The 12,350-nt window shown below is 39.4% G+C and overlaps 1 protein-coding gene across 1 annotated transcript in view; it reads right to left on the bottom strand.

The window, feature by feature from the left end:
* Positions 1-404: 404 nt before the first annotated feature.
* LOC126284482 (jmjC domain-containing histone demethylation protein 1-like) overlaps positions 405-12,350 on the bottom strand; it is an 86,865-nt gene continuing 74,919 nt past the window's right edge. The window contains exon 5 of the mRNA XM_049983440.1: positions 405-2,272. Coding sequence (XP_049839397.1) covers positions 1,880-2,272 — 393 coding nt within the window. The 3' untranslated portion in view covers positions 405-1,879. The remainder of the gene's footprint in view (positions 2,273-12,350) is intronic.

Raw genomic sequence — 12,350 nt, 5'->3', positions numbered from 1 at the left:
TGGCTTGTGTCAACCACACTGTTCTTTTGATAGATCAAAGTCTCTCTGGCAGATGTGATCTTATCTCTCCAGTTGTACTACACTACTGGTGATCTGTGTGGACACTCCCCAAGGCAGCTACAATTGTACTACCAGCTGTGCAGCACTCTTATCACATCCACGTTGACTGACTTTGAGAAATGGTGCAATTATTTCTTGCTCAAGTTCTAGCCACACAACAACTGGTTTACATTCCTGCATCCACCACTTAAGGAGTTGACAATCCTGCTTCTTCTCTTCTGTCCTCCACAGTCCATGAGGCAGGGTACGAAAGAGGGGGTGGGGGGAGGGGGTGGGGAGGAAGTGTGTGGAAGAGACAATCGCAGAATTCACTCACATGCACACACATAGAGCAAATACAATACTGTGATAAGTTACACCGATTTATTTCAAGTGTTTTATACAATAGTTTAACATTTGGACAGGCACTCTTTCAGGATGCGAGGTGTCAGCAATGAAAACCTATCCAGTTTTAAAAGGACTTTACAGGATGAACAAAATAAATTATAAAGACATCTGATGAAACACTTTAATAATGTCAACATTTAACAGATATCCTTTATTGCAGCAATACAGGAACAGAAGCACACTTTAGATATAACATCTTTAAGTGAATACAGTTGTCTGGGGGGGGGGGGGGGGGGGGGGACAAAAATTACATTATAAGTAGTTATGTAATAATATTTGCTGTTATAATGAGAATGAATTATCACATGCTTAAATATTGCACAAAAATTGGCATGCAGCTCTCTTATCAAGTACTGGACGGAGGAGAACTGCAAGTTCTTCCTAATATAACATCATCAGCTTTTATGTATGTCAGGAATGTGGCTAGTGAAGCTCCCAAGCAAAAACACAATTTCACTGACTAAACAAAGCTAACAAAGGGACCCATAAGAGAAATCAGCATTATCACAGGTCACTATTGCATGTACTACAATTTTTGATGCAAATACAAGCCATTAGTCTTCCTTCCAGCTAGCCTTCAAAATATAATAATTTCACAGTTCACATATTGTTAAACCTGGTCTTTATTTACTTATTGTGAAAATACATATGAAGTTGAAAGATGGAGGAAATGGCGATTCAAAATGCTCAAAATTTCCTTGTGACAAATGTTACAGCAATAGTAATCAAGGCAAGTGTCTGAGACAGAGTTTCCAATCCAACACACTTTTAACGTACAGAAAAAAATTTGACACCTTTCAAGATTTTTACCTAATCCAATGGCTGTAAAATCCAATAAAAATAAAACTTCAAGACAGTAATCAGATAATACAAAAATCTTTAAAAATTAAACTTGTAAATCTGCAGTCTTTTAGAATTTGATCATCCTCCGCTGTATCCTACCAACTGTCATCTCTTAAAGATGTGAAAAAAATATGTAAAATAAGGGAAAGGCAACCACTTACCCATAGAGGACTGGTGTGTGGTTGCCTTTCCTTTATTTTACTTTTTTTCCATCCAGGAATTTCCATGTTTGTTATTCATATACATGTGTGAATCACAGCAAAGAAAATAGTGCACTTCAGTACAGACGTAGTCTGACCATCTAAAAAGTTGGTCAATTTTCAGGAAATTTTTATGACCTGCTCTCAAAACTCAGCCAAGCAATTTTGTGATATATATACATATAACCATGACGTACTTTTAACATTACACAAATTATCTGCAGGATTAGAAGAGTACATGCTAAAGATGTTGAATTGAACATTAGCCAGCTTGTCCTTATCTTTCTTAGTTCTGACAAACTAAATGCTCACTACATGTACTACCAAATATCACAATAAGAAACATGGCACTTAGTGGTTTCTGATGCAGAGTATATCACATTTCCATGCTACTGCATATCCAGCACATCAGGTGATGTTTTTTCAGGTGATGTTTTTTCAGGTGATGTTTTTTCAGGTGATGTTTTTTCAGGTGATGTTTTTTCAGGTGATGTTGGGGTGGGTGGGCTTTCAGATGACGTTTTCTTCTTAACTATCACTTTTGTATTAATAACATGTAGGCCATGTCGTGACTGTTCGGCAAACTTTGCAAGAGCGGCATCAGTGACATTCGGTGTATGGCGGAGGTCCAGTTGAACTAGAGCATCACAATGTGCCAAGTGGTCGAGACTTGAATCTGTTAGCAACCGACAGGATGACAGATCCAGAGAGGCTAATGTGGAAATCGTGGTTGCAGGGGGTGTAGCCAACTGTGCTACTCCTGCATCTGTCACGCGAATGCACTGCAACACAGTTATGGTTGGTTGTTAATATCAGGTATCTTTTTCGGTATTGGTGTAGTAACTGTATGAGGAAAATACTTTTACTTTCAAAGTTGTTCCTTCAAAAGGAACTGAAATTTACAAAAAACTGCAGTTTTAATATTTATTGAACTAATTATCCATTAGTCTCATTTTATGTAATGAACTCTATTACAGCCTCCACTCTGGGTCTAAATCTAAACTGTTTATTCTGTTTCCAACTCAATATGTCAGCATTTGTAACTCAGTTTTGCACCAAATTATTTGTATGTGCAGAAATATCTTGCTGCAACATGGTTTTCATTTCCTTTTACTTTTCAGTTCCAGGAATGCAACATAAATGATAATACTGCAAAATCTTGTGAACGTTCTACGATTTTTTAAGTAGAAGTATGTACTTTGTGTATAGTAATTTGGCACTGAAAGAGCAAAAGCTATTCCAGTGTGATGCCTGCCCTGTGAGAAAAGGGCAGGGGCATGTTTCCCCAATGCACCTGGCAGATCCAAAAACTAAGCAGTTATCACTTGCTTACACACCCAGCAACCTCTGCAAGAAGACCAAGGTATGTTATGCTTAAAGTATCTTATAATCTCTTGAAACAGTACCAAGCATGTGTGCACTTGCTAGAAACTGTGCTAGTCACAATAAGAATATATTCATGATTTAATAATCATTAAGTCTTGAAGAAAAAAAAAAAAAGAATGGAAGAGAGCTTGAAATGGCCAACTGCCACAGTTTTCATGGAATACAGTAACTACAAAACGCAATTTTAATCATTTTGGAACATGTGAAAACATAATATGTATAAGGATTTCCTCTAATTCTACACACAGTTCCCTTATTCTTACTCAAAACTGCCTTCACATAACTGAGTTTTGTTTTCTTTTAGGGTGCAAAAAGAACTTGGGTCTTAGGCACCCATGTCAGAACTGTAGAACACTAAGACAAAGAAGAGTTGGAGACAACTACATGTTAATCCCAATCGATAGAAGAGAAGACATCTAGAAAAAGGGATATGGAAAAAGTTCTATAAAATACGCCACAGATAAACTGAGGTTATGAACAAAAAATTAAATGCCCTTCGCCACATTGCTACAATGGATAGAAATTAAAACCCAGTCAACAGCCAGCATGTCGTTCACAAAAAACAGCTGATAAATCAGACGGCAAACACAAACAATAACATAAGTTGTTACAAAAAGGGCATTCTGTCAGGAAATCACAGACCGTCAAAGGTTGAGCGCAATGAATACAAAGTGGTGGGGGAGCACCACTTAACAAATAACGATGACTAAAAAGACAGTGCCCAGTGTGCAACTGAGCTAAAATCATCTCACAGCGAGGGCCGAGATGAGGTCTGCCAAGCCGGTGAGAGAGGCTTAGTTACCCGGAGTTTGTTCCCATGAAGGAGGACCAGTGGTGATGCTAAAGTGACACCACCTACTGACAGACTGCAACACATATCATTGGAGGGAATGTAAGCACTAGTGGACTGAGATACGACTGCTACCTTGGCAGCAGTGTCAGTGGCCTTGTTTCCTGTCAGATTGACATGACCAGGAACCCACAAACATCACAGTGGGCTCCATCAGAAGTGAGCAAGTGACAGCTTTCCTGGACCTGTTGCACTAAGGGACGGACTGTGTACACCACACAGAGGCTTTGAAGGGCACAGAGTGTCGGAGCAGATGACGCAATTATAATTCCTGTGTCATCGGATGTACTGCTTGGCCTGACACAGGGCAAAGAGCTCTGCTGTAAATACTGAGTAGTGTTCTACAAGCTGATACCAAAAATCATTGTTGCCAATGACGAAGGCACACCCGACACCATGGTCAATCCAAAAGCCATAAGTATACATGAGGTACTATCGTGAAGTTCTGTGCAAAGGTTGTGAAACTCAATGCAATAGTGTGAGGTTGGAGTAGTGTCCCTAAGAAGTGAATTAAGGGCAAGATGAACACAGGCCGCTGCATGAAGCCAAGGTGGTGAAGGGTTTACACCCACCTGCGAAGTTGCAGGTACCGTGAAGGAAAGGTGCCGGAGCAAGAGCTGAAAGCAAACTCCAGTAGGTAACAGAGAAGAGGGGGACACTCCATACTGATGATCAAAGGAGTCATTGAAGAAGGAGACATAGCATGGGTGGCCACGTTTGGCAGACAAATGGATTGCATGTCTGCTGACGAGAAAATCACGGCGGTAGGACAGCAGTAGTTCAGCAGCTTCTACATACAGACTCAACCAGGTTAGTGTGAAAGGCACCAATGGCCAAACAGATGTCACAATGTGAGACCTGAGCTTCTCCTGGCGTAAACTATGTTCAAAGTACTTACGGGCATTCAGCAAGGTTGAATTTTCGACAACTGCCGATATTTCGGCGGATGCACCCTCCGCCATTTACAAGGATGTCACAATAGTGGATAGTATTGAGACGGCATAAGAGGGACTGGTACAAATGGAGGTGGGTGGCTTGATCTGCTCCCCAAGAAGTACCGCTAAGGACACACAGGACATTGAGGGACCATGTACAGTGGGCTGCCAGGTAAGGCATGTAGAAGACCAAGAAAGTTTCCTATTGAGCATGAGCTCCAGGAAGAGCAACAGGTCCAAGATGTGAAAATTGGAAGAAACCAACTGTGCTGCCAGAAATTCATACAAATGGTTTCGACAGGGCAAAAATTAAAGCCATTTCAGTGCTCCATGAGTAAAGTGAAGATGATCGAGATATCACTGAAGACACCGCTCAATGAGACAGGTCCATGGAGAACTGCAATAGATGGTAAAATCGTCAACAAAAAGGGAGCTGGAGGTGCCCAGTGGGAGACAGGCCATTATAGAGTTAAAGGTGACAGCGAAGAGAACAACACACTGGATGGAACCCTGAGGCACACCGTTTTCCTGAATAAAGGTGCGACCAGGCAGAACCGACATACACCTTGAAAACTCTTGACATTTAAAAAAGATAACTGAGCGATTGCCTAGGGTCCTACAAATTTTGTGCATTTCTCTCTTTTCCGGAGTCCTTGACAATTTCTCAGATGCACGTTTCTTCTTACCAGTTCATGCATTCTCTTTTCCTGACCAGTCAAATTCTTACTGTATTTAAGTGTTCATTTTGAATACACAAGGCAGTTTGTACAAAGGAGACCTCCAGTACTCACATGTCTTTGGTTAAACTCCAAAGGCATGTTGGTACAGTGCCCTAATTCTTGAAGTAGTATGGCCCCACTGTTTGTAACAGAACAAGTCCTTGTTCCAACTGCAATTTTATCAAGTCATCCAAATTCAAAGCCACCTTCCTAGGTGTTTTACTCCACCTGGTTAGGTTCACATCCAAAATTCTGTTCTCATGGAACAAGCCAATGAGCAACACTACCTCCAGTTTGTCAGCTGTCAAATTCACATTAAATTATTCTTGCTTTACGGTCTAGTAAACAAATCTACCCCAACATTAAGTTCCTCAAGACTTATACCAATGAATTCCATTAAGCTTTCAACTCCTCTAACCAACCCACTGACTTGTTCTAAAACAAGAAGTTTATTGGCTGTGTCTTCTTTGCCACTACTAGCAGAAAAAAATGAAATGATTGTAGGGCATTTATTGGCCAGGTTATCCCCTTCAGGGTTTAGCCACCGTATTTAATGTCTCTTTAGTTGACGCCACTTCACTGACTTGCATGTCAATGATAATGAAAATGATGAAGGACACACAACACCCAGACCCCTGCCGGGAGTCTAACCCGGGCCCCCTTGTGCGGTAGTCTGTAACTGCTGCGCTAGCAGAGAAGTTCTTACTTCAAAGCAGTCAGGAGCAGCCCTCAGATAAGACTGTAATTCAAAGATTCTTTCACAACATTAAACTTGCTTCCACTGCTCTTCTAACCTTTGAAACATCATGCAATGCATATAATTTTCATGTTCAGTTCCAGCATGTGGCATAGCCACAAAGACTGCCTTTCCAGGACCAGAAACAAGGCAGAGCAGGGAGAAAATCAGTTTGGCTAATCCTAATGGTACCTTCATATTGGTGGTGAGATAATGCATCAGCTGGTACCTACGATGGACCTGTTAGTCAAGTGATTGAGAAGTTCATTAATTGAATTATGTGATTTGAGAGTGAAGGCTAACTTTGTATAATCATCAAAGCAAACTAAAGTCATGCCTTCAGAGTGGACTATCAGTTGAAGGGCACTGAGTAATTTTCCCATTCCCGAAAAGATTTAAGATTATGGGTTGCCTTGAAATTGCTAGCCGTTAGATTGAAGTATGTCTAGCAACAAAGCAGTCAAGCAGGAAGCCTGATACAATGTTTCCTGGGGGAAGTTGGTGCCCATACTGGCCCGGTAACCTAAAATGCAAATGGCCAATTCACACCTTCAGCCACACCACAGGAACATTAACCTTCCACTCCTGGTTAATTTGGTACAGTGCATCCTTTTTGTGTTCGCATAAATGCAATGTGGGGAGGTCCTTGTGTTAAAACTCTTAGGAGGCCAGCTGTCAGCCCATTTTTTCTCAGTTCTTGGAGAGATGGAAGACATTAAACACTGTAATTAGCAGTAATGTGGAAGTGGATGCTATTTTAGTCCAAACCATTCCTCCAGAACAATGGAAGCTGTTTCATGTATCGTACAGTTACAGTGTGTGAAGAATATGGTTTAGCATATTGTAGCTACTGCAAGGGTGGATTGCACCTTATGTCTATGTCATTGCCTCTCAGAATTTCAGTCATTTATATCTCTTGGCCTACAGCAGTATAGTTATTTTAACATTCAAGGTGATTAAGTCCATAACAGGGTTGCTTCTTATGAATTCAGTATATTTGCAGTTTAACCTCACAAAAGGTTTCTCACTTTCTGTAGCTTTTCCCTGTGCACTTTCAACTGATATCTTTTCAGTAGCTAGATAACTACACCCTTCACAAGTAGGTTAAGAACACAACAGCCTACATTGTCAATTAGCAGTATATCAGCAGGTGATTGGTTGGTTGGGTTCTTAAGGGGACCAATCTATTAGGTCAACAATCCCTTTGTTCTCAAACAGGCAGGTCTATATGATTAGATCAGAGAGCCTACCACACAAAACCCAGGGTCTGCCAATGTCAGTGATGCTGAGGTAAGGGACAGAAAGAACAAAGGGAGACAGGAAGAAAGGCACGCGAGGTGCCCCATCTAGGGAGCAGCCGGAAGCCCCTGAAAGCGAAGTGCAATGAGGGGACTTACAACGTCAGTCCCTACCGCTTATCAGAGGTACTCTACACTGGGATTGACTTTAGCAATGCTGACATGGCTAGAGAAGCACAGAAAGACAAAAGATGAACAAATCTGGCAGACCACATGAGCACATGACAGGGAAAAAGGAGGGAGGGAGGTGGAGAGATAGAGAGAGAGAGAGAGAGAGAGAGAGAGAGAGAAGGTAGGGTGAGGATTGGGTTGGACCACCACCTAGCCCAGGAAGCTCCAGATCATTCTGGGCAGATGTGGCAACAGAGTTTTTTGCCAACCACTCAATGGGCCAATATCGTTAAGCAGCCCTCTCTTAAAGGGAGTGGTAAAAGCACATTTCATGAATAAAACGTAAAACTAAGTCAGCCACTGGGACATCATCTCCTAACACCAGGTGTAGCGTATCAGGGAGGTGATGATTCTGACACAGGGAAGCTAGGTTGGGACAGTCCAACAACATGTGGACTACCATCAAACAGGAACCACAATGGCAGTGGAGTGGGTCCTCACTACAGAGGACCTGACCATGAGCCAGGCAAGTATGGTCAATGCAGAGCCAGCAAAGGACGGTAAAGTCATTGCTAGAGGCCAGCATGAAGGATTCATAATATCTAACTTCACCAAACTAACTACAGGTGATATAGTGTGTCATTCTGTGTTCCAAACACCTAGAACTTTATGGCATAATACCAATCTGAGGTCTGTTTCCAGAAAAAAACATCTTATGAATATTTACTGGTAGCCTGTTTGGCCATGGTATCAGAAAGTTCATACCCTGGGATCCCAACGTGGCCCACGGTCCAGATGAAGGTCACTGAGCGTTCACACTGTTTAAGGGCTTACAGGAAATCCTGAACAATAATAACCAAAGGATGGCGAGGGCAATATTGGTTGAGACCTTGCAAACTGCTCTACAAGTCTGCCCAAATCAAATATTTCCGGTGACGAGAAGTTGGCCCTCAAGCAACTCTGGGAAGATGACAGCATTGTGGTGTTACCAGCAGATAAGGGGAATGTGACCATCATCCTACAAAAGGCAGATTATGACAGTAAGGTGCAACAATTTCTAGACGATGCAGCATACAGACAAGTAGAAAGGGACCCCACATACAAGGTGGATAATAAGAGCAGGGCTTTTCTAAAATTAAGTTTAGTTTAGTTATGTCATGTTCCGTAGATTATTTTCATGATTATTTTATCGGTATGATGTGGAACAAGTCAGATTACAAGATATACGTATACACATGAATAGTGCTAATATTAATATTACTGAAATTTTTAGTTCTACCCATGCAACTACATTTAGAAGTACAGATTTTTTTTACCAGTTTTGAAACAGAAACTCATCCATGGAACAGAAGTAGTTGTCCAAAAGAAATGATTTTAAGCTAGATTTAAAACTTGATCTGCTACCTGCCAGACACTTAATGTTGTTGGGCAAATGATGAAAGATTTTTGTTGCTGAATAACTTATTTCTTTTTGAGCAGCTGACAGCTTCAATAACAAATAGGAAATGTCATGTTTCTCCTCTAGTGTTGTACATATTAACATCACTGCTCTTTGCCAACTGAGATGGATTATTTATAACGAATTTAATTAGTGAACGTATGTACTCTGATGGTACAGTTAAAATACGTAACTCCTTGAATAGGTGCCTACATGATGTCCTTGGCTGAACATCACTAATTATTCTCACTGCTCTCTTTTGTGCAATTTATGTAAGTGGTGAATTACCCCAGGAAACTATTCCATAAGACATTATTGAGTGGAAATATGCAAAGTACATTAGGAGGCTGATGTGTTTATTACCAAGACTAGTGATTATATGAAAAGCAAAAGAAGCTGAACTTAATTGTTTGAGAAGCTCAATAATATGCTTCTTCCAGTCCAAGTTGTCTTCAATGTGAACACTCCAAAATTTGGAGAAATCTATCCTCTTAACTGAGCCCTGTTCATATGCTACTTCAATTGTCAGTATGACTATTCAGTGTGCAGAACTGAACACACTGTAGTGAGTTTTTTCAAAATTAAGGGTGAGTCCTATTTTCTGAGATCCACTTAATAATTCTTTGAAAGGCATCCTTAGCAATATCTTCAGCTGCTTTTTCTGGAATGGGATTTATTATAACACTCGTGTTATCTGCAAAAAGTACTAGTTCTGCTTGCTGAACGTTAAATGAGAGGTCATTCACATGAATAGGAAACAGCAGAGGACCCAAAACTGAACCATGTGGGACTCCCTTTGTGATAACTCCCCCATTCACTAGAATTTACCACCCTCTCAACATTATATGAGTTATTCAGCACAACTTTTTGCTTTGTGTTTGATAAGTATGATTCAAACCAGCTCTGTGTGTAGCCTTCAATTCCATAAAACCAGAGTGGAACATGATCCATACAGTCAAATGCCTTGGAAAGATCACAAAAAATATCATCTGGCAATAGTTTGTTATTTAGGGCTTGTACTATTTGATGGGTAAATGTGTAGATAGCATTCTCAGTCGAGTAACCCTTCCGGAATCTGAACTATGACATGCTGAGTAAATTATTTTCACTTAAATGTGAGACTGCTCTTGATTACATAACTTTTTCGAATATTTTAGAAAATTAAGTCAGCAATGAGATTGGTCTATAAATACGTAAGTCACTCTTGTCCCCATTCTTATGAACAGGTTTGCCAATTGCGTACTTCAATCTCTCTGGAAAAATTCCCTGTGCCAGCGAAGCATTACATGTATCACTAAGGACTCCACTAATTAAATTAGAACAACACTTCAAAATTCTGTTAGAGACTCCATCAACCTCTCATAAGCTCTTGTTTTTCCAGTATATTTATAATTCCCTTAAATTCAGTGGGGGATGTTGGTGCTATTTCTAAAAACCTAAAAGTCCTGGGGAATGACATTTTTAACATATTTTTTGCTTCTTCAACTGAACCCTTCAACCCTATTTTTGCTGCTACATTCAGCAAGTGATTGTTAAAAGTACTTGCAACGTGTGAATTATCACTCATCATCATCATCATCATCATCATCATCATTTAGCTTTATTGCTATGGTATACTGTGCACTGTCAGGCTGCCCTGTCTCTCGTTTGCCAATATTCCATATAGTTTTAATCTTATTGTCAGCATTATCAATTTCTGTCAGAACACATAAGCTTCTCAACTTCTTAATGACTTCCCTTAAAATATTACAGTATCTTTTGTAGTACGCAAGTAATGTCGGATCCTGACTTATTCTGGCCTGTCCATATATTTTCCTCTTCCTTTTACACAATACCTTAATTCCCTTCATAATCCATGGCTTACTTGACTTTGTACTGGCTTTTTTGGATAAAAGTTCAGGAAAGCAACTCTCAAATATTGAGACAAATTTATGGTGGAATGAGTTGAATTCTGCATCAGAATCATTTTCTGTGTATACTTCATCCCAGTCTACATGTTCTAGGGTGTTCTTAAAACTCTGTACCCTGTTCACATCAATAACCTGCCTGAAGCCTGAAGGGTCTATATGTGTTATCTCCATTAACTGTGCATCATGATCAGGTAGCCCATTAACAACTGGGTATTTTATTTTATTTTATTTATTTCGTATTCCATTAATCTGTATTGTGATAAATCACAAGGATGTGGAATGAGTCATGATTACATACAACAGATATAATAAACATATATAAAATGACAAAAATGTACCATAAGATTATGAATAAGTTTGTAGGTTAAAATCAAATCAAAGGTATAGCTCAAGTAATATAAAACAATACCTAAAAAGGAAATATAGTACATTTTCCAAATTAAACAAATAATACACATATATAAAATGACAAAAATGTACCATAAGATTATGAATAAGTTTGTAGGTTAAAATCAAATCAAAGGTATAGCTCAAGTAATATAAAACAATACCTAAAAAGGAAATATAGTACATTTTCCAAATTAAACAGTTAATGTGATCTATAGCAAACAAATTTTTATCAGTATAAAAAATCATTGCTTTATCTGTAGATACTCATCAAGAGAATAGACGGAATTTACCATTAGGTATTCTCTCAATTTACATTTAAAAGTAGGTAAGACATTAATGTGATCTTTAATACCTGATGGAAGGGAGTTGAAAATTTTTGTGGCTGAATAATGAACACCTTTCTGAACAAGACTTAAATGTTTCAGATCCCTGTGTAGATCATTTTTAGACCTAGTATTATGATCATGACATTCACTATTAGTTTTAAAAAGAGATAGGTTGTTAGAAACAAAAATCATCAAAGAAAATATGAATTGAGAGGTAAGTGTTAATATTTGTAACTTATGAAACAGACTTCTGCAAGAATATCTTGGATGAACACCACTCATGATTCTAACAGCTCTCTTCTGTGCAGTAAATATTTTTTTGGCTAAAGGCTTGTTGCCCCAAAATATTATGCCATACGACATGATAGAATGAAAATAACCAAAGTAGGCAGCTTTAGTAGCGTCCTCATCACCAATGGGGGTGATTACACGCAGAGCATAAGTTGCCACACTGAGCCTTCTATGTAGGTCTAAGATATGCTCAGACCAGTTCAGCTTGCCATCAATTAGAATGCCCAAGAACTTAGATGATTCACAGTGTAGTATATTTTGGGTACCACAGTTTAAGTGGCATACACATTAATTGCTTCTGCCTGAGCACTGTCTATGAAAATGTTAACGATAAGTGACCTACTATCCTGCTGCACACAAGTTGGAAAATTTACAACAGATACTAGATTGAAACAACCAACAAAGATTCTTGCTCATTTTTCCTATCCGTATCTTTTAAGAAACCTACATTAAAATCACCACAAATCACT

This window comes from Schistocerca gregaria, chromosome 8, assembly GCF_023897955.1.
Source record: "Schistocerca gregaria isolate iqSchGreg1 chromosome 8, iqSchGreg1.2, whole genome shotgun sequence".
Lineage (NCBI taxonomy): Eukaryota > Metazoa > Arthropoda > Insecta > Orthoptera > Acrididae > Schistocerca > Schistocerca gregaria.
Note: the sequence above shows the minus strand (reverse complement) of the source record. Positions and strands in the feature narration are given on the sequence as shown.